The 22,601-nt window shown below is 39.8% G+C and overlaps 1 protein-coding gene across 1 annotated transcript in view; it reads right to left on the bottom strand.

The window, feature by feature from the left end:
• The window catches only part of UVRAG (UV radiation resistance associated), a 99,807-nt gene that overhangs the window by 64,635 nt on the left and 12,571 nt on the right, over positions 1-22,601 (bottom strand). Inside the window, exons 2-6 of the mRNA XM_041467284.1 lie at positions 20,347-20,464; positions 18,930-18,964; positions 17,031-17,192; positions 16,136-16,210; positions 10,954-11,039 (exon numbers count right to left, since the gene is read on the bottom strand). Of these exons, the coding sequence (XP_041323218.1) occupies positions 10,954-11,039; positions 16,136-16,210; positions 17,031-17,192; positions 18,930-18,964; positions 20,347-20,464 (476 nt within the window). The remainder of the gene's footprint in view (positions 1-10,953; positions 11,040-16,135; positions 16,211-17,030; positions 17,193-18,929; positions 18,965-20,346; positions 20,465-22,601) is intronic.

The following is a 22,601-nucleotide window of genomic DNA, read 5'->3' as shown; positions in this document are numbered from 1 at the left end:
TAAAGCTTCTCCGCACAGGGAAACCTGGGGAGCGGACCCTCTGCGACAGGAAGCTCCATCCCGCAGGCACCGGAGCTCCAACATGCCTGGACTTGTCTCTGCACTTGTCTCTGCGGTGTCATCTGGCGGTGTCTCTGCCCTTCCCAAGAGAATGCCCCTCAGCTAGGACACTGCAGCCAGCTGCACTCCTCCCCCTGGCTACATCTTTTGTCTCTTTTAAGTACTGGTCATTATTGTCTCTTAGCAAGAAATGGGACGAAATACCACGAGAGAAAGAAACAAAAGGAAAAATCATAACCCCCAACATTAAGTTAACATATGCTTGTATTTACATTAATGAAAGAGTCTCAGCTTTATCAGACAATTGATACATGATTTTGCAGTTCTATCATCCACTCCCAATATCTATTTTCTATCAGACCCATCTGGATTTTTCATGTATAGAACTTTAAGCCATAAATACCTCAATCAATTATAGTAGTCACATACTACGGCTCCTCCTCATGAGAGAAATAAATGCCTCTGGTCATATTTGCCAGAACAACCGGTTAGAAATACGGGTAGTAATTCATGGGAATTAATGGTGTATCAAATAATATAAATGAAATAACACGGGGGAAGGGAAGAGGGGAAGGGGGTTTCTCCTCTCATTCCAGTCAGGTTAAGAAATCCAGCCTGGAGACACACTGCAAAACTGCGGCAGATGGACATTTGCATGACGGGAAGTGGCCAACGACCCTACGCCCAAAGGATGGCACCAGATAAGATGCCTATCAAGGGACCATTAACACCCGAACCCTGAATGCCCGGGTCCGGGAAATAGGGGCGATGCCTATCTAGAGGGCCATTGGCACCTTGGGCATGAATGCCTGGATTACGGGAACACGGGAAGACAGCGATTCCGCTCTCGGCAGAGGTTTTTGTGCAGCTTGGACAGAGAAAAGAAACCAACTTGAATATGAGAAACTTGGAAAGAGACAAAGGACTACTAGTCGCGGGCAAATTAAACAGTATAAGAACTGTGTCGTCGAAGCGGTGTGTGTGGACGGGGAGAATCTGGTCTTAGCGAAGACAGGTTCCACATTCACCCGCATCACTGTCCGGGGGTGATACGCTGTCCGTTTTTGGTGGTGGCTATCGCACTGTTACTACAGTCGCGAAATAAATTTTATCTTTCATATTTTTATTAAAATTGGCTCACTCGCAATTTTTCATTTATAACAAACCTTAGTTTACAGCAAGACTAAATTTAAACTGAGAATTACTACATGGGATTTAGAAAATAGAATGGAACACTTCTGGCAAGAAGTGACATGTAGGATCCTGGAAATAAAGTACCCAAATCTATTATCAAAGGAAAAAAAATTAAAGACTTTCCTATTAAATTCAGAAACCAGAATGTACACTACTTTCTATCAGTCCACAAATTCAGATTCTGGAGAGTGCCAGCCAGCTGTGAGATTTTTTTCATAACCTCTTAAACCATCATTTGCTACATCTGCTTTCCCACAAGAAAATTTATAATCATATACTCCCTTTCCAATTTCTTAAGATACCTATACCTACAAATTTATCAAAAGCAGATGTAGGGCAAGAAAAGACAGTAGGGAGTAAGAAAACAGTAAAACACAAGTCTCACTTATTAATTTGTGACATCAAACCTCTACAAGAGCCAATGCTGTAAGAAACTCATGGGATAGACGAGTAAGGCGATGATTGACTCTCACCATAAAAAGGCAAACATTACGTATATATGTTAAGAGAAGTTTTATAGATTTATAGTTACGTTTTACCTCCCCCTGTGATATTATCAGGGAGTGGCCTCGGTTCCAGACATTTGGGTGGGTTGGCTTGTTACTATGGCAGCACCTGACCTCCAATCCAGATTTAAGGAAGTAAACTCCACCACTGGACAGTGAAGGAGTCGATGGACAGAACTTTGGGAGGGGCTAAAAGGTTAAAAGGTGAAACATCCACTGTGTGAGCAAGCACATGGTGGGAGAGATCCTCTGCTCCTGATGCTGCAATATTTTTTTCTATTCAGTCTTCTGTTGCATTTTTGATAAGGTTTTAATAAACCTTTTAAAGTTTTTTAAAGTGATTATCATTTCTCACACTCACACAAGACAGTGCTGATGCAGCACAGATAACTTTCCATCATTCTTTCCAACAGTTCTGAGTCCTACAAATTAAATCACTTACATGTAAGCCTTATGTTTACATTGGAGAGTCTACATTTAAGCCTAACACATTTAAGACTCAAATTAAGCTTTAAAATAATCAAGTCCATGTGGGTTTGTGGACTGCAACAGTGAATGCTTTGAGCTATTTGGAAACAGAGAAGAAAAGGAAAAAACACATCTTTCAAATGGGCACGTTCCAACCTCCAGTTTGAAGAATATTTAAGGAAGCTAGCTGGGATACAGATCACCTTCAATACTCAGAGGGCATGAATGGACGAGGAGAGCCTTAAAGTGAAATTCAGTTTTTTAAGAAATTAAGCAACAAAATGTGAGATGTCTCCAGTTCTCTTACTCCAGTTCACAGATCCATCCAGTTAAATAGATAGATTTATGGGTTATGTTTTTTAATTCAAAAAACAAATGTGGCAAATTACAAAGGAAGCTTCTTTTTGTTCTTTCCCAGTTTGTGATTACAGAAACCTTGCTGTCAGGGCACACAGAAGCATATTCAAAACATTGTATTTAGTAAAAAAGGTAAATTAGATGCAAATCAAATTTCTAAGTGCATAAACACGTCAAGATAACGCCAGCCAGGTGGACAGTAACACTAGTAGAATTCAACAAGCATTTCCTAACAAATCTTCATAGAAGTTTCAATTCTCACTCTGAGAGAGTGAACAAGCCTAAGACTGGGATTCACTGAACAAGGAAGATGCACAAATTCAGACTGAATGTGTTCCAGGCTCCACCCAAAAAGAGACCAGGTGCTCTCCACTTTATTGCGTTCTTCCACTCAAGACCACACAACTGATAAAGTGCTTGTCACAACAGAGCACAGGCTTGTGCAATGGAGGAAGGAGGTGGAACACTAGCCAGTGTTCAGGTGACTGATGTTTCAAAACTGCATACTGCTGCACTTTCCTACTGGAAGCCAACCCCAAATTCAAATCTGAGTCTTCTTCCAAGGGGAAGCAGAATTCTGCAGGTATAGTAGTGAAAACTCCCACCTAACAAGGATGGTCATAATGCTCTCAGGAGTGCTCTGCAGTTCCTTGGACATCCATGCACTTCCTGTCCTGTCCTGCTTTAATGAGCAAAGTTTTAGAGCATTTTCCCCACGACAAGATCTTCAATCTGTTTTATTTGTTCTCAGTCAAAATTTTGCCTTGACTTTCCCTGGTGTAGTTGAATAGTTCTGAGGATTTTAGAAACATGATTGCATTCACCAAAATCTTTGCCGGGGTGGAGAGAGAAAGCAACTCACAGCACCATTCTCACGGTCATATCCAGGATAAAGGTGTAAAAAAATAAACAGTCCTGATGCTCACAAAATCCTCCTTTAAAATTTTCAGGTATCCATCAGTAAATTACTTAGATTCTCCTTTGGTGACACTTTGCTATTTAGATTAAAAATAAGGAAGGCATTTTCTACAATGAGGATGGTGAAAACACTGGCACAGTGTTGTTTAAGGTGGTAGTAAGTGCCCCATCTCTGGAAGTGTTCAAGGCCAGGTTGGATGGGACTTGCAGCAACCTGCTGCCATGGCAGGCAGGTTGAAGTGGATGATCTTTAAAGGTCCCTCTGAACCCAAACTATTGCACAATTCTACAACATGTTGGTTTTCATCATTTTGTAGAACAAGAAAAAGGAGGAGGACTGCGTTCTAACTTCTTAGTATTGCTTTATTAATACCATCTTTTACACACTCTTGTCATATTGCATTTTGTTTAAATGGTATGCTCTGTCTCACCCCTCTGAAATGTATGGTATATTCTGAGCCTGTGGTCCTGCCCTGAACCATCATGTATCTGTAATCCCATTGGTCCAAGTCTGACTCCACGCCCACTTCAATCTCACTCTTCAGCTGTGCTAGTTAAAACAGTCGCTCTCTTAGCCCTTCCTCTCTCTCAGCCTCTTCCCCCTCTCTTGCCCCTTCCCTCCCCTAGGCTTCCCCTCCTTCCCCCTTCCCCCTCAGTAACCATGCTGTTCCTGGGGATGGGACCCCCAATAATCCCTCATCTAATCAGCACCCTCAGAAGCCGTGTGGAGTCTCCTTGCCTGCCCGCTGCTGCCAGCAAACTCACAGCCTAGGGGGCCCTCTGGGGACAGCCCGGGGTGCCCCCCCGCAAAACGAATCACAACACACTCTTAAAAATAAAGAGGCAGAATAAAGCTACTTTTTAAGCCCTGCACAGCTTTGTGTAATTCCTCTCAAAAGTGCTTTGAAACAAAATTTGACCAAGAGCTAGCAATATATCAAAGCTAAAAATGTCCCACTGCAGGGGTAGCTTATTGCATATGGCATATTAGGAAGACTGAAGATCAGAGCAGCAGCAGACTACTAACTCAGCAGTTAACAAGCACATACTGCTCTGATGCTTCATGGACTGTTTCAGCCTGCTATGACCCATGCTACTCTCTGCTACAGATTTTGGCAAAAGGCAGGCTTGTAACATTAGTGTTCTAATGACTGAATAGCCTCAGTTCCCATACAGCTCAGCACCATAGAGATAAAATGCCTGGGAAGAGACTTGTCCAAAAGTCTGATGCCACCAATAAAAATCCCTAAGGAACCTCTCAAAATAGAAAAATAAATCAGATCTGAGTTTTCATCTCCATCGCTACTTCTTCAGAAGCCATCACAGCACAATTCCAACCCACAAAGTTTTCAGGCCAAGAAGGATGACACTTGTTAAAACTGTTCATCCATTTCAGTACTGCTTAATTAAGCACACAGAGGGACTCGAGAGGTCTGATTCCAGCTCCTATTTATTTGTCTTGGCCTTAGGCCACTTGGATTTGTCTGTCCAAAGCCAAGGGGGGATGCCTGCCTGGTCTTGACTGCCTGTTGGGAACAAAGTGCCAAGTCTTCCAGGTGCAAATCTTTCCTGTTTAGAAACATCAAACCTGACCATCACAAAATCCCCCTGACGCTGATCACTAGCAAAGGGACGTTTTAGCAGAGGAACTTGGTGATTTAAGAGCAGGTAAGAGGAATCCTACAACCTCTTCATACTTAAGATGGTGCATTTCTGCATCAACTAGGAGAAGATGACGGCAGCAGCAGCAGCAACATTGAAGTCCAAAAGTCTGCAATGTGATTGCCAAGGTGCTCAGAAAAAGCTAGAGTAAGGCACTGCAAGAGTATCAGATTATTTATTGGTGATAATTTCCTGACCCATTCACATGCTACAAAAAAATGGTGACTATTCCACCGCGTGAACATCCATAACTGCAACGTTTAGAGAGGTTTTGGTCACAGCTGAGTTGGGACCCTTCTCTGAGTAAAGGACAGCAAAAAGAAAAGCTAGAAACAGGAGATGTAATTATCAGAGCATCTTCTAAAACTTAACTTGATCTTTTCTGCCTGTCCTTACCTCTATGCAGCTACCAGCATGCCACAAAGAATAGAGTAGCAAAAAGCAACTCTTTTCCATGTAGTCCCATCTACTTCCTAGCTCCATTGGGTTCACTTCTTTCATGGAGATAAGGATAGAAATAGAGGAACTTCAGGGAAGTTCAAAAGACAGTACAGCTTTGTATGGCTCATGTCTGGATTTATCAGATGCTGTGCAACTCTCCCAAGTCAGACAGCCAGTGATGAGAACATGTCTTCTTCCCGCTTTCCCTCGTTTTCACCCCACTAAACAAATGGAAGCCTGAAGTTTGGAACTGCTACTGAAATCAACCATACATTAGCAAATTCTGGCTGAGCTGAGCTCCTGTCAGAGAGGACACTGACACTGTTCAAGATGGACCAGTTTACAGAATACAAGTCAATGTACCGGAGATACACCTTAGCACTGAGCAGCTTAAGCCCACGAAGCCCTTGTGCTGCTTTACTATTCCCTACTCAGAGCTTATGAAAAACAGTTTCACTTTCAGTGTTATTTCTATGTGTTAAAAATAGCTGCACAAAGCTATTACATATAGATTTGGCATATGCAATCCCAGTGACTGTAGTCTCAGAGAAACTACACTGAGGAGCTACTAGTAAGTTTTTCAGCTCCACAGCAGCCTACATACACCAGACATGTATTTTGTCTTCATTTCTAGTTTCAAAGATCAAGTTCCGTTTGTTCAACAAAACTCTTAATAAAGATGAAAGATTTTAAACAAAAGCAAAATAGCTATTTAAAAGCATCTTCCCTGAAATAAGCAGAGCTAAACAGAAGCTGATTTTGTATCATGTCAACATGTTTTAGCTATGGTCACTAGAAGGTGATTTTATGAATATCTCAGTTTCAGATCACAGACAAACACTAGCAACATTTGTACTCTTAAATAATCTCTTCAGTGATGAGACATGCACTCTTCTTTAAATGAACAGTTATATTACAGATGGCAAACCCTAAAGCAAACTCTGTCACTTGAAGCATACCCCTGCTCCATGAGAAATTAATACCCAGAAATATTAATCAAATCAAATTCTGCCAGATTAGACACTAATAATATTAAGCAGCTGCCTGGAGATAGTCTTTTTACCCAGCCCAGCACTCAAATGATGCCAATGTCAGATTCTGTTGCTTGCTTTGTTGTAAAAGAACATTTTTTTAAAGCAAAAACACAAGCAAAATGTCTTGAATCTACACGAACTGGCTGACTAAACACCACAAACACACCATGCCATCTGCTGAAGAACAGTTAAGCCATAGACATGGCAGTTCTGAATGGAGTAATAAAAACTACTGGAAGCAAAACTTCAAAGGGGCAGATTTTCACTAGTTCTTAGTGTACTTTTTGTATCCAGGAAGAATATGGGAGGATTTCAGGCATTCACATACTCAGAGGCACAAGCCAATTGCTCTGTGTCACAACAACACAAAAAGCTGTTGCCAAATACACTATATTAATTTTTGTATTGAGCGATTGAAGTAAAATTTTATTACATAGCATTTTAAGCCCTTTCTTTAGTGATATCTCATCTTCCCAACACCACTTAATACTAAATGTCTATTTTTCAAAGCTTTAGGAAAAGAAAGGCTAGAAAACCAAGAGAATACTAAATATAAACCTATTCCCATTAGTGCTGCAAACGTTCTCAGAACTTGATTATTGAGACATGTCCAGAACATGACCTCAGATGAATTTGGCCCAAGTGCTGTGTGAAAGGTGTTACTATATAACCTATTACTACCAGCAACATATTGTTTAGGAAGTCTTTAAATAATCTCTTTTCAGGAAATACGATGAGGAACAAAAACCTCAGAATTTGAGCTTTCCATCTGATGTGATGAATTTTTGTTAGTTAGCCCTTTTAAAGCAAATGGTTGGACATTTGTCACTTCCATATGGCACAAACAACTTACAAGCAGCACCATGTTTGCCTGAGGATCTTGTCCCTGGTCCCAGAACAAGAAGGGTCATGAGCTGCAGAGGTTGAAACATTCTTTGTGTAAACAGGAGTTGGCTGATCATTTAACTTTTTCCTCCTGTTTAACTAACATATAAACCCACTTAACCCAGCATCAGAATACAAGCACTATTTTAATCCAGCACAAAAAAATTTCTATTGTTCACACACTCTGTCATTCCCAATTAATTTTATTAATCAAGATAATTTGAGCCAAGCATACACTTTTCATTAAGGTCAATTCACAAGCTCCATAAATTTTAACTATTCACTTCTGAGGAAAAAACTATACCACTTCTTCCCCCAAAAGCAGTTTTGAAACACAGATCAACGACACAAGTTCTCACTGTGCAGCCAAGAGTTAGGGGGTGAGGTAGAACCAGTTCTCTGCATTTTGGCTATCAGTGGCTTTGCCACATCTGGCAGCACAGTACCACCACAACTTGGACTCACATCCCACTGTCACCAGGATTTGCTTCCTTTTGTAAAAGTTTATATAAAGCCAGTACAAGCTGTTATTCATATCCACATTTATTGTAAAAACATTAGGAAACCACATATGCAGCCTGTGAATTTTTATTACAAACAAATATCTTATAATGAGAAATTCTTCAAAATATGGGATTTATGTGACCAGATGCAAATCTTTATGGTATGGACACCTCAGTATTTTCTTCACAGCCAATGGACAGAAGAAGGAAGACAGCAGCTCATTTCCTCCTGTCTTAGGTGCAAAGGCAGGATGTGGCTGGGGGCGTGTATTTTATTGCCATCTGTTAGACTGAGGCAGTTTGTTCTGTTAATTGGGCCACCTGTTAAAACCAGGTGGAACAGTTTTCTTTATCTCTTCCACAAACCAGTGCTCCTTCTGGGAAATACCTTCTGTTAACGGGCTATTGAGTGTCACTGCATGACTGATAAAATTACAGCATCCCATTGTGAGATGCTCTGCCCAGGAGGAGGAGCCAAGCATTCCTACCTGGATATTATCTGAGATTTGGAATACCACAGGCAGACTTTTCCCACTGGATTCCCAGAGGAAGACCAGGCCTATCCATACCACTACTGGACCTTCAGAGGAAAATTACACCCTTCTACAGGATCCCTGCTCCAACAGGACCACATCTGCCACTCCAGAAGGACTGCAGCCACCATTCCAATTGGACTGCTCCCAACACCCTGACCCACAGGGTGTCAGGTCGTATTCTGACTCTGTCAGTGTTGGTTTGTATTACTGCATTTTTATTTTTTATATTTTTCTTTTAATTTTTAAAATGTTTTCCTAATAAATAACTGTTATTCCTAATCCCATATCTTTGCCTGAGAGCCCCCCCTTAATTTCAAAATTATAATAATTCAGAGGGAGGAAGTTTGCATTTTCTGTTTCAAGGGAGGCTCCTGCCTCCCTTAGCAGACACCTGTCTTTTCAAACCAAGACACCTCCCAAAGTACATCCTGTCTAATTAATCATAACTCAAATTATACCCATCTCTCTCTTTTGTTTAAAGAGGAACACGCTCATACAAACTATCTTTGGGAAGAGTTCATGAGCTGGTTCTTCAAGCATGGACTCCTGGAAGAGGTGGCAAACCAAACTGCTTAGGAGAAGGAGAACAAAAAGTGACTAAACAATTTTAAAACAAACACCATCACCAGGCTTTTCTGCTTGATATCAAAGCTAAGCAGCAGTATAGAAAATGCACCTGTAAAAAAGGAGAGTTCATGTGAGAGGAAATAGAAAGGATTCTAAACTACACAGAGTACTCTGCCTTAGTTCCTGATGAAATTTCCTAACTACAATGAAATCAGACAAAGATGACACCTAGGAAGCGTCACAAATTACAGCTTCTAACTTCTGCTGTAACTAAATGCAGTAAACCCCTTGATAAGGTATGCAGAATCCACTAAAATATAACAAGCAGCAGGCCTGGTTCTGAGGCTTGGAAAACACTGTTCCTTTTGGGACAAAATAAAAAAAGGAGAATGTCTCAGCTCAGACACAAAACTTAATAGAAATTAAACCCAACAGCATGCCTAGGCACTGTGAGAAACTTGAGCCTGGACTCTCACATCCCCAAAACAGAGAAAAGCTCGAGTAGTCAGGGTTGAAAACAGCACTGGTCACTCAACAAGGTGAACTTTATCACAGCTGACATCTTAATTTCTTGTGAGCTTGAGGAAAAACAATCAGGCATGTTCAAAAGAAGGATTACAGATCAATTACACAGAGCTAGACAGGGGTCCAGCTAGTCAAGTTCATGACCACAGTGAGTCTTTTTTCTGGAACATGCCTCATACTACATAGATGTGTACACAAAATGTGAAAAACCCTCATGAATGAAGTAATCAGGGTACACGACACACATTTTCCTTTTTCTGTCTAACGAAGTGTTAACATTAGGTAGTACAAGTTCTCTTCAAGTGGACTGTGCCAGAATGTAATCAGAACTTCCTAATATGCCCCCTGGCTGTTTCCCACTAAAAGCACAGAAAACAAACATTTAGAAAGCACCCTTCAGTTTAAATATGCTTTACAGAATCAAGGAAGAGTACAGTGAAATTTTAAGAGCTTAAATAAGGACATCCGAATAGGCAACCTATGCTGACTATTCCTCCCTCTACAGACAGGCAACACTGACACCTACTGTCAACACTGTCAAATGGATTTAACTTGTACAACTGATTTAAAAAGTCAAAAGTTTACATAGACTTTTGAAAGCATATTAAACATTTCCTGTTCAAGGGTTTCCTTCATAGAACATCTACTGCCTTTACTGCAGAACCAAAGTTATTAACCTGTCTTGTAAAATGCCATTTAAATAGAGATTCCTCAAAACCAACTTATTGATAGTAGTGGACCACAATTATACTTTTTCATAACTAATATTTTTGAACTATTATAATTAAAGCAGATCTGAAAAAAGACACGAAGTGCTAGTATTAAGTTAAACAATGTTTTTTATCACTACAGACATTTAATTAGCCACCCAAAAGCAAAAAATACACCGTACCTTTCTTAGACCACACCTGTGTTGGAGTAACTGGGTCTTGACTGTGCTCTTGTGTATTTAAAAAAAAAATTATTGCTGTTGAGAACAGAGTAGAGGCCTTCCACAGAAACTTTCTAACAAAGAAGCTCCATGATTTTGACATCCACAAGGCATGTCCAGCTCCACAGCCAGTCCCAGTTCTGAGCACTCAAGCATCCACACCTCATCAGAAGCCCAGCGACCACCACTGAACACACATACACCACAGCCCAGCTCCTCACTACATGGGTACATTGGCACAATCTGGATATCTCCTCACATTACATACCACAATTGTTGGGGTTTTTTTAATATTTGGAAAGATTCCTCCCACACAGACACTACAGAAGTTACAATCACTACACAAAATATTATCAAAAACCTTACCTAAGCAAAGAGAAGACATCGTAAGAGTTACGAACACAGTTCTGATCCACCTGGAGAAGACTGTTCTTCAGGGTACCTGAGTGATCCTTGAGTAAAAGAAGGAATATTACTTTAAAAATTAAAAAAAAAAAAAAAAATTGAGTAAGAGCATGTACTTTCAGTAGAATAAATGATCCTGCATTTAATGTATTTTAAATCTGTCTTTACATGTTTTATCTATGGTAGGTAGAAACAATTTAAGGTGGCAATAACACCACTTACCTAGAAAGGTATAAAAGACCTACCAGTTTATCTATGTTCTAGACACATAGTGTGTTTTCTTGAACTTTACAATCCATAACTGTCTGAATTTTATGCACAGAAACACTGAAAAGTGCAACTGACAACACTGCCATTCTTCAGCTTCAGACCTGAGAGCCCACTCAGTCATGTGCAAGAGAACTACATCAATATGAGATAAAGCTTCATCCTTTACCCGTGCTGTAATACATTAAAAGATCAAAGTAATCTCAGTTTTGAGTGAACAAGTTTCTGGAAGTTACAAATCAAGAATAAGGTAAGGTTGTTCTTTTAAGAGACTAGAGTATCCATTCTGCTGAGAAGGTATCAAAACAGTAACAGAAAACCAGCTGTTCCTCATGTTGCAAATGTCAGATACTGAGCTTTTCCACATCAGGCACAGTCACACAAATTCCTAGAAAAGTTGCAAACTTAGAAGTGTTGCTTTATGTGACAGAGTACATTTTAAGCAGGTCAAGCCACCAGCAGGACTGTCAGAAAGTTAATGGATTGCAGGGAAAAAAGGCACTTACTTTAGTATATAAAGCAGCCCCATCTCGTACCTCTGATCAGCTAGCTTTCCAACAGATAGAGATGGATTCTGAGTACCACAATCCCTGCCTAAAGAGTCTTTCCTGCCCCAACAAGAGTCTGTCTCCATGCAGAAGATGCTGAAATTCAGAGGTAAACGTCAACATCTCCTGACACAACTGTTAACCATAGGCCACAGAGCAGACACCAAAAATATGGTTCCATCTAAATAATCCTGAGATCTACACACTGTGCAGCACATCATATTGCTACAGAGGCACCATCCCAGCAGCTCTCTCAGCTCCCCATTTTCATACCCAAAACACTGGATGCTAAATTATGAAATCCAGACATCTCTCCATTTAAAAAATACCAAATTAAAAAAAGCTTAATGTCTGTCTGAAAGAACTAGGATAGTGCAAAACTGAAAATGCACAAGTTCCCATCATCACCATGCCCTATCCCTGGAAGTGTTCAAGGCCATGTTGGATGGGGCTTGGAGCAACCTGATCCAGTGGAAGGTATCCCTGTCCATGGCAGGGGGTAGAACTGGATGAGCTCTAAGGTCTCTTCCAACCCAAATAATTCTAGGATTTTACAGCACGAAGTTGATGGTGTTTCAACAAACACTGCCTTCAGAAAGCAAAGTGCAACATTTCTCAGAGAACAAGAGGACTGACCTAGAATAAATGGTTTCAGGAGTGAAAGAATTTGCAGCAGCAACCTATTTCAGCCTTTTCTTTTATGCAAACTGTTTTACCCTGAGTAAATTTGCAGAACGTGTAATGTAAGGGTTTCAGACTTAGCTATTAGGAAGTTTACCTTCTGAAAGAGGAGAGTGTCTTTTTCTCTGCCACATTTACTAGATATAGGCACGTGTACTTGTAAACACACAAAACAGCTTTGCTTGTGCAAAGTGGCCAGGATCTAGCTGCTACAAAATACTTTAAGAATATGCATATGTGGATTGATGCAGACCTACAGACTGAAAAAAGAGAGAGATGCAGCTTTCCAAAGATAAGGGTCTTTCCTTCTTGATGGTTGAAAATGAAGCTAAAATTCAGCATCCCTGAAAAAATGTAACTTACGTGTTATGAATAAAAAGTTACCTATTTTTGTTTAAGGTTACAGAGCTAAAACCGGTTGGACCAATTGCTGTCAAATTAGCTTCATTGTTAAGAGTTCTTATTTAATTGCCCGTCAATAGTTGGTGATTTAGCCATTGTCCTCCCAGTGCTTGCCCGGGAGCTACACCTGGATCAGGCAGCCCAGGAGAATAGGAGTGGCCTGAGACCACGTATGCAGATGAGAAATGCACTGCTCCAAAAATTTCCCGTTTCCCAGGAAAACCCCTAAAAACAACGAGCCAATATAGAATTAGGGGACCCTAGGTGATGTCTAAGGACGGGCGCGCAGTCCAGTACCTGCTTGGATCCTTTTTGCTTCTCACCCTGACCTCAAAGGATGTTCACTAAGGAGGGGACCCGAAGTGTTGGACTGAAAAGTAGGAATCTGCGAATCTCCCGTGAGGACGCAGTCCCCAGCTCTGCCTGCAGACCAGCGGACAGAGCTGCATCACCCTCCTCCTCCGTGCCACTCTTGGGGACAGCGGCGGCGTGGGCGCGACCCGTCGATTTCTCCCCACCTGAGCTGAATCTCTTTAATAAAGGCATTAAAAAGGAGAAAGATCTCCTGCCCATTTATTTCATTACGTTTCTTTCCCCATGCCTCTGACAACTTTTGAACTATGGAGAGCTGTACTGACTAGTTCTGCTTTTACTTCTTTAAAGAGAAATCAGAAAACTAGTCATTAACTAGAAGCTACACTTGCTTCCCTCAATACACTTTCTGAAAAGGTATCTCTGCAAGAGAAAGGTGAGCTCTATCAGTTGGAACCAGCAAGCATAAAACAGTTGAAAGGCAATCCATAAGTCAGGAAGGCATTGAGGAAACCAGAGGACAAGAAGCCTGGCTTTAGGAAAGCTAGTATAGTCTCCATAATTGATTATATTGAACCTGGGTAAATATTGGTTTTACACACAGACATGAAGCCTCAGACAAAACCAAACAGACTCAGAAAGCTACTCAAGGATCAGGAATACTTTATATCCAGGTTAACAGCTTCAAAATAAATCCCTGAAGCACACATCTATCTTACTTAAACATTGGTTCAGTTTAAGCAACTCCAAACAAAGGTTGGGTGTATTATTAGTAGAGATGGTGAAACAGAGAGGAACAGAGCACTTCAGTGGTCCAGGGCCAGAAAGGCAAATACATTAGACATGGTTCTGATGAAATGACCAGAATCCTGCTGAAATCTTCCAGCAAAATTACTGCTACAAAATAATAACAAACTTCTTGAAGTCCAGAAGTTGGAGGCACCATCATGTGAAAGTCAAATGTAATCAAGAACAAAGCAGCTATATTGGCAGCACACTTTTGTATTTACACTGAGAAGAAAAGCTGTAAACACTGTAAGAGTTACTGTCAGACATCTGTGGTAAAGAAAGAGTACCCTTGAGTGTTCAGAAGGCACCCACAAAGGTGTTTTAAACCCCTGAAACCCAACCTTTTTCCTTGCCACGAGCTAAGTATACATGGCAGTAAAAAACCTGCACCTTGAGTAAGAACATGACTCAAAAAAAACTTTTTGAGCATCTCAGCAACAGCCAAGTTGCTGTTGGACAAAAGAGGTGGAAGAAAGGTAAAGCTCTTCATACCTACACATTGTCAAGGATACAGAATTTAAAAGTTTCATGGCATCTCTAGGAAAAAAAGTGAAGAATCAGTGACTATAACAATAAAGAGGCTATGGTTCTTTTATTCAGGTAAGACAGTTAATATACTACAATTGTCTGGGATGCTTAGAATTTCTCCTCCAGTAATGTTTCACAAGAGTTTCCTACTTTGTTCCTCTACATGACAGGCTACGACTATTTGCAACCAAAACACAGAATAAGGAATCTGCAGGGTGAGAGACCTCACCTGAGTGCTGCCTCCAGCTCTGCGATCTCCAACATAAGGAGGACATGGAGCTAATGGAGCAAATCCAGAGGAGACCACAAAATGGCTCTGAGGGCTGGAGCACCTCTGCTCTGGAGACAGCCGGGGATGTTCAGCCTGGAGAAGAGAAGGCTCCAGGGAAACCTTAGACCACCCCCTGCCAGTACCTAAAGCAGCTGCAAGAAAGCTGGAGATGGGCTTTGGACAAGGGCCTGGAATGGCAGAATAATCCTAGCAGGTCCTTTCCAACTCAGAATATTCTGTGATTCTGTGACAAGGGGGAATGACTTCACACTGACAGAGGGCAGGGTTAGATCAGATATTTCAAAGAAATTCCTCCCTGTGAGGGTGGTGAGGCCCTGGCATAGGTTGCCCACAGAAGCCTGGCTGCCTCATCTCTGGAAGTGTTCTAGGCCGGGTTGGATGGGCCTTGGAGCAACCTGGTCTAAGTGGGAGGTGTCCCTGCCCATGGCAGGGGGCTGGAATGAGATGGTCTTGAAGATCCCTTGCAAACCAAACAATTCTATGATATGATTCTATAACCAAAACCAAAAAGTACCTTTAAACCTTATGAACTAGGGAACAAGTCCTGACAACGATCAGAAAAAGAAGAGAATGTTCCCATCTTCGAATTCAGACCCAGGCTGTCATACTGAAATCTTGAAAAACAACTGCATCCTGCTTCAGGAAAACTGAATGCAGAAACTGCAGCTGTGTGTCAAGGAGTCATTTCTTCTCCATCCAAGGACTTCTTAACACAACCTATCTGTACCACAGTACTGCCACCAACAACTTGAGATTTAAAAAAAAAAAAAACTCAGTCAGAGGCACTATTTACAACTAGTTTAAACTTCTTCATCATCAATGAGGTAATAATCATAGACAATATTGGACACAGGCACAAATACTACAGTGGATCCTTGAGGAAAAAACCCATGGGGTAAAACAGGTGCAGCACGAGCAAATAAATGGCTTCCCATTGAAGAACTTCAAACTCTAGGTTTCAGACTGATAACCAAAACTTAGTGGTTTTACATATGCCCATGAAAATGAGTCTTAACAACCACATCACTTTCAATATGTCCTATGTTTGAATGAAATGTCTGCTTCAAAGAATACAGTCAAAGCGTATGTTCAGTAACCAGAAGGGTTTTGGACCCTAAATGCTACACTTCAAGTCTTTTCAAAACATCACAGATATCCATGCAACCAAGGCAAGATGTTAATTCATATCTGTCATGCAAAAAACTATTACTTCTCAAAACAAAGCATTTTAATGTTCTGAGCATCCAAATGTGAAAAATCAATCTCACAGGTTGTATTTCAGTGTGTCACCAGTACCAACAAATCAGAACAAATACACCCTTACCTTCTGTTCAAATGAAGCTCCATAATAACCATCATTGAGACCAAAAATAATCTCATTTGGGTTTCTTGCATGGATCTGTAGGGAAGGAAGAAAACAAATCAGTTTACAGCCAGCTTACTGCAAATTTTCACACCAAATGAGCACAAATTGATCCAAGAGTCTAAAGCAGTTTTTCATCACCTGTAATTCTAGAAGTACACAAAAACTCACAGAAAACTGAATTTAACATGGAAAACCTGTTTGCTTCACAGCTTTAGCAAAAGTCACCATGTTCAGCCATTCTACTTTGAAATCAAAAACACTAGACACAGCATCTTTGCTGTTATTGCATTTCCAGGTGACAAAAATAAATTAAGATAGCTGGAAACTAAACAGAGGTAAGACTCAAGAGTTTATGTGGAGAACAGAAGGCTCCAGGGAGACCTTATAGCCCCTGCCTGTGGCTGAAGGAGCTCCAAGAGAGCTGGAGACGGACTTTGGACAAGGGGGAATGACTTCTCACTGCCAGAGGTCAGGGTTAGATGTGATACTGGGAAGGAATTCTTGGCTGTGAGGGTGGTGAGGTCCTGGCACAGGTTGCCCACAGAGGATGTGACTGCCCCATGCCTGGAAGTGCACCATGATGGGCAAGGCTTAGAGCAACCTGGTCTAGTGGAAGGTGTCCCCATCCATGGTAGGGGGGTGGAACTGGATGATATTTAAGGTTTCTTCCAACTCCAACAACTATATGATTTTAGAATTTAAAGCTCTGATGTAAACTAACATGAATATCTGTAACCAAACATTAAAATACAATATTTAAACACATTAATTTTCTTTCTCAGCATTCTATATAATAATTAATCCAGATGTTTTGTTTCCTGAAAAGAGTTGAGAAAAAATATTTTCACATTACCTGCTGTCCCAAGTACTTTAACCCATCTAAATTGACCTTCCATTCAATCAAAAGCTGAAAGTGTTCCTTCTTGCCACCCCAGATCCTCACAACAAAACAAGAGACAGAGGTATCAAGATGATCAGGCATTATTCCAAAGTCCAGACTCCTCCATGTTGGATTCTAAGTATTCAAAGAAGGATAAATACAGTTTAAACAAGCTGAAACTAGTCCATAAATTGACAATTCAGAAAGCAGCAAAGCCCACCTCAAAGATTTTTTTAAATCTTAAGAATTAGGAACAACAACCATTTCAAGCTCTGCTGCTTCCTTACACGGTGTGCTAGAGAGAATGCCTCAGTTAAAAGGTACATGCTGTAAAGTACTTCAGAAACTGAATGGGTTTTGCTTCCTTCCACTACAACACATCAAAGAATTTACTTCAGAAATTACTAATTCAGTTTAACTAAATCAGGAACTTTCAAAATGGAAGTAACATTCCTTTCACAGTTATAATTCAGCTTTTGAAAACCAGAGTATAGCATGTATTCCCAAAGTTAAGTGCTGATATATTCCCCAATAATTAAATTTGCAGAACTTGCTGACATATTTGTTCACATTCTTCTCCTCTTGACTGATGCTCAATCTCAAATGCTGTCACTAAAAACTCAGCTTTACTCCATGAGATCAGACTTGCACCTGGAGCTTTTCAGAACCAGCACAAATTAAGCTAAACTGCAAATTCCACCAGAACTCAGATTTTCAAAGACAATGTGTTCCAAGAATTTCCATTCATTTCTAACAACATCTAAAGAACTGACCCAAGCTGTAACAAAACTAATTCAATCTAACATTACTAGTGCCAAGAGATAACAGGGTGTCCAAAAGCAGAACTGGGAAAGTGCTTTTATATATATTTATTTCTGTCCCTATCTGCTAAACACAGAAACAGTAGCTCCTGCAAAACAAAAGGCAGGAACCCACCACCCCATGAAAGAACTCGCCTTCCTTTCTAGTGCTTAAGCAGCTTGGAAAAGGCCTAGCAGCCCTGACCGGAAGGAGTCAATTTGAAATAGGAGATGCAAAATTACCCACTAAGAATTACAGAAGAAATGCATTAATCAAATCCTCCTAAGAAGGAATATTTCACAGCTATTTAGGCACAAGAATACCAAGTCACTCAAATACCCAAAGGCTGTATACAGGATGTCCTCAAAACATCTTTTATTTAGACTTTTATTATACCATCTCTTATATCCTGTGGTTAGTTTCCCTTTTTGTTTTTCATTTTCCTGATTTAGAATAGACAGAACTAAAAATCCTAATAACTTAAGAGAGAAACTAGAGAAGTTAGCAGCCTTGAGTAAGCAGACAGCTCTTCCTTTATTCAGGAGGGTTTCAAAGCATTTACCCAGGGTGCTATAAAAGGAGCAGTTCTACCTTGTTAATGCAGGCATTAAAAATTCTTCAGCAGGTTTTCAAACTCCCTTAGCCAACATCTGCAACATCCTACTCCTATCCTATTATTACCCTTCCTCATTTGTAATAAACTGCACAGTTCTGGCCCCTTCATTCATCTAAACTGAAAAATTTAGAAAATCTAACATGTTTTCAAACTTCAGTTTCTTACAACTATTAGCTCTTCAAAGAACATATGTATATATCTGGCAGGTACACGTTCCTTGCTGTTTTCCTACACAACACGAAGATGTTAATAGAAATCAGCATTTCTACTCAGCAGCTCCCTATTCTAACCCTCATGAAAAGAATCTGAAAAGGAGGAGAAGAACACAATGCTCCTAACAGAACCAAACAGTGGAAAGACACATTAAACAGTTATGGTATTCAGCAGAGAAATCAATATACTGCACTAAATACACAATTTTTAAAACAAAGTTTTTCCACATTAAAGTAACTTACCAGAGAATTCTTGATCACCTCACTCTTATAAAATTCTAAAGAAAAATAAGTAAAAAAGCACATTTAGATTAGCTTAAACACTGATACAAATCTTAGAATCTGAAATAGAAAAAAAAAATAAGTAACAATCATGAAAGACAAATGTTAGTGGATCCAGTATATTAGTAAGCAATTCATAAGATAAGACTTCGAAATGCAGTCATGCTTTTGACTAAAAGTATTCCTTCACACTTACTTATTACCAGTCATTATTTAAATTTAGTATTTCATCTTTATACCCATGATAATCCTCAAGTTTTACAAGGCTTTGATTTCTGAGGAAAGAACATGGCACAGTAATTAACAGAATTTGGATGACATTTGCAAAAATGACTGGTTTGCCACACAACATCTTCCTGGAACATAGCAGCTTGGATAAATTAATTATAGCACTTTCCTGAAGAGCAATGGTGACCCATTCCAGGTGGTCAGAGAGGAAACAACCAAGTTACCTGACAAAGGTGCCAACAACCCTGTATTTAAATGGGAATAAGCAACTGCTGGTGCATGAACCTTGAGAGCTTAAAAGACTTTAGACAGCTCTAGAGGCAGGAACACAAATTCTGTGCAATATCCCAGCTCACTGGAGACCAGGGATAAAGCTTTGAAGTGCAAAGGAGTCCCTAACACCAAACACTGCAGAAACAGTCATCAGTAACAGGTTTAACAAACCACTACAACAAAGTCCACGCCGCAAGCTCAAGTTTTGTCTTCTTATCCTTCTAAAATACCAACCAAGGTAAAAAAAAGCAAGCCAAGATGCCAGATGAAAATAAAAATTAAGAGAAAATCAAAATTCATCTCCACACCAAAAGGAGCATGAAAATGTATTTTTAATAACATCTCTCCACAATGAACTATATACCGTAGTGGGAAAGAAAAGCAAGAAAGAGAGGAGGAGATCTAATGTTCAAACACAGTTATCTAAACTAGAACAGGTGCCCGGATGCTTCATGCCACTGGATGACAATTCTATTTTTTGAAAACTTTGGTAACAGTATGTGCTGATGTATGCTCTGTAAAACAACTGGTATGCAGAGTGGGACACTCTTCCCCACAAAAGGCAACCAAAGCTCTACAAGTTTTAACTTTTATTGGAGGTTCCTAATTTCTTACATCATCACTCAGGGAAGAACAATGACAAAAACAGGCTGATTTAAAAGACTACAAGACCTGTCATCTGTTTTGCCACCTTGGCTGCTAACACTAAAAGCTTTCATGAAATCAAGGAAACTAAAGAACTCTTTTCCAGTGTTAGCAAGGGTGATGCAACTAATTGCTCAAAGTTGTCAAGTTAAAAAAAAAAGAAGAAAGAGAATCCGTATCATAAAAATTCAAAGATTAACTAGCAAAAAGGTTGATAGCAAGCCTGGTTTACCTTTGTAGATCTTGGCGTTATCACACATGTGAAGAGTGAAGTATGTATCCAAGAGGCGATGACCATTCTTATTAATAATGTTACGTGCAGCAATGTTCCGAAGATGACGAAGACGGCGCTAAAAATAAGGAAAAAAAATTTCAAAGAATTTTCTTAGGTTGAAAATTAACCCTTTCTCTTTTTTCAAAGCATTTTAATGATTCCCAAAGCAGTGTTGTAAAAAAAAAAAAAAATCCCACCAAACACTCAGCTTTCTCTGTCAGACAGCAAATGTAAACAGCCAGGATTCAGCAAAGCCACAGGACAAGCAACAAGCACCTACAAGATTGGATTAAGCAACACTGATATTCAAGAGAAGCTGTTCTTATTCATGTCCTGTACATCATTTTTAGCCCACATGATTTAATCACCTCGACTCTTCGAGCGGTTTCAAACAATGCAACGCTATCAGCTTCAAACACAGCAGCAGCATCACCTCACTGGAAACACTTCCCAGTCAAAGCTCTTTTCAACAAGCATTAGTGGACAAATTGCTCAAACAAACCACCACCTAATCCAGAGCCATAAGGAACTGGCTGAACAAAGCTTCCTGATTTCATAGTAATCCTGGAAACTGCTCTAACAACCTTAAATAAAAGTAAAATACCTGAGGAAGACATATCAAGATTTTCAGGGAAAATTAAGGGCACAGTGAAATCTGAGATTTTCACTGTCAGTTACCATCTGCTGTGATGAGAGAGTCCTTTTCCCTTGGAATGAATACAGTAGGATATGTTACTAAAATATTTAGCTTAAGTGATTTTATTCAACTCCAACATGATCTTATTACTACAATACTGCACCTTGAATGAAAATCACCAGATCAAATCAATCTCTCTCACCCATCTCTCTGTGCCCAACAGCTTTAATAGCTGTGGCTAAGGTCTTAGCTTCAAGGCACATCACACCCTTAATCTTTGACAAATATTTTACATTATTAACATCTTATAAAATTTAACTAGTGAACAAAGCAATTTTGCAGGACTGTCACACTTAAATCAATGCTTAGCTGTTGTTTCTGTTGTAACTTCAAAGACCCATGCTTCAAACAGCCTCCCGTGAATTCATCACTCAGTGAACTGCCACTTCAAATACATAAAGTTCTCACCAAATCCTTCAGTGTCATATTTTCCCAATCAATCTCTCAACTCACCAGTGTCTCACCCACTACCATGGGGACGTTGACAAACGGCTCCACATATTTTGTGGATCACCACAATACACCAACAAGCCTCAAACAACTAGTTTAGTGCATACTTTTATCTCAGAGTTCATCTTACACCATTTTTCCCAAAAGCGTCTTTATTTGTAAGGCTGAATCCACCTTAAAAGCTGATTGACCAAAACCACATTTTAAAAGCTTTTGAAGCCAAAAGACAATTTTCCTGTTTGTTGCTTGTCTTAAAAGGCTTTTAACAAGAGTTGAAAGGGCATAATCTGTTTTAGAATCATAGTATGACACTTTATATCACTTAACACCACTCCAGTGATATATTAGTTTTCCTTTATGGAAAGGTATGAGGAATATTCAATTTTTATTTGACAGACTAAAAATCACTCATGGAGTCATTCCATTCAAAGTCTGTGTACAACATAGACTATAAACAGTCTGAGATGGGATGCCCAGGTACCTCTAGTATATACAAAAACTACAAAATTAAAAACAAAAACCCCAACAAACAAAAAATATCCTGTGAGACTATATGGTCTTATTTTCTTAGAAAATGGTATCCAAAATGTCAACAGAAATATTAAGCCTCACTTAAAAGAAGCCACATGGACCTTTAACATTTTTTCACATCAAAGCTGGGTAGCTTTGCTAGCTATTTTATGTGCAACTGAAACACTCCTTAAGAAACAGCTTAGCACAAGAATTTTGCTACCTATAAAAATGATTCAATAATTTTATGTGCCATCTCTCTTTTAGTTAACATCAGTAGCAGAGAAATCAATCAACTACCATGCTCATTCCCTTCATTTTTGGTATCTTTTTTTTCCTTTCATCCCTTACAAAGAACAGCCTACACTGTACTCTAAGACAGCAATTTTCTCCAGGTCTCATTAGGATTGCAAACTAATTTGTGTGCCTGCTTTAAGTAATACGTTTCACTGATTACCTCTCAAGCAAAGTCAAGCAAGTTTCTTACCATTCTCAGTTCACAATGAGGTCAATGAGGTTTGCGGGGGGGGGGGGGGGGGAAAAAAAAGGGTCCCGG

The sequence above is a fragment of the Pyrgilauda ruficollis genome, unplaced genomic scaffold (genome assembly GCF_017590135.1).
Source record: "Pyrgilauda ruficollis isolate IOZ18807 unplaced genomic scaffold, ASM1759013v1 scaffold204, whole genome shotgun sequence".
In the NCBI taxonomy this organism is placed as follows: Eukaryota; Metazoa; Chordata; class Aves; order Passeriformes; family Passeridae; genus Pyrgilauda; species Pyrgilauda ruficollis.
This window is presented reverse-complemented; position numbering and strand designations above follow the sequence as displayed.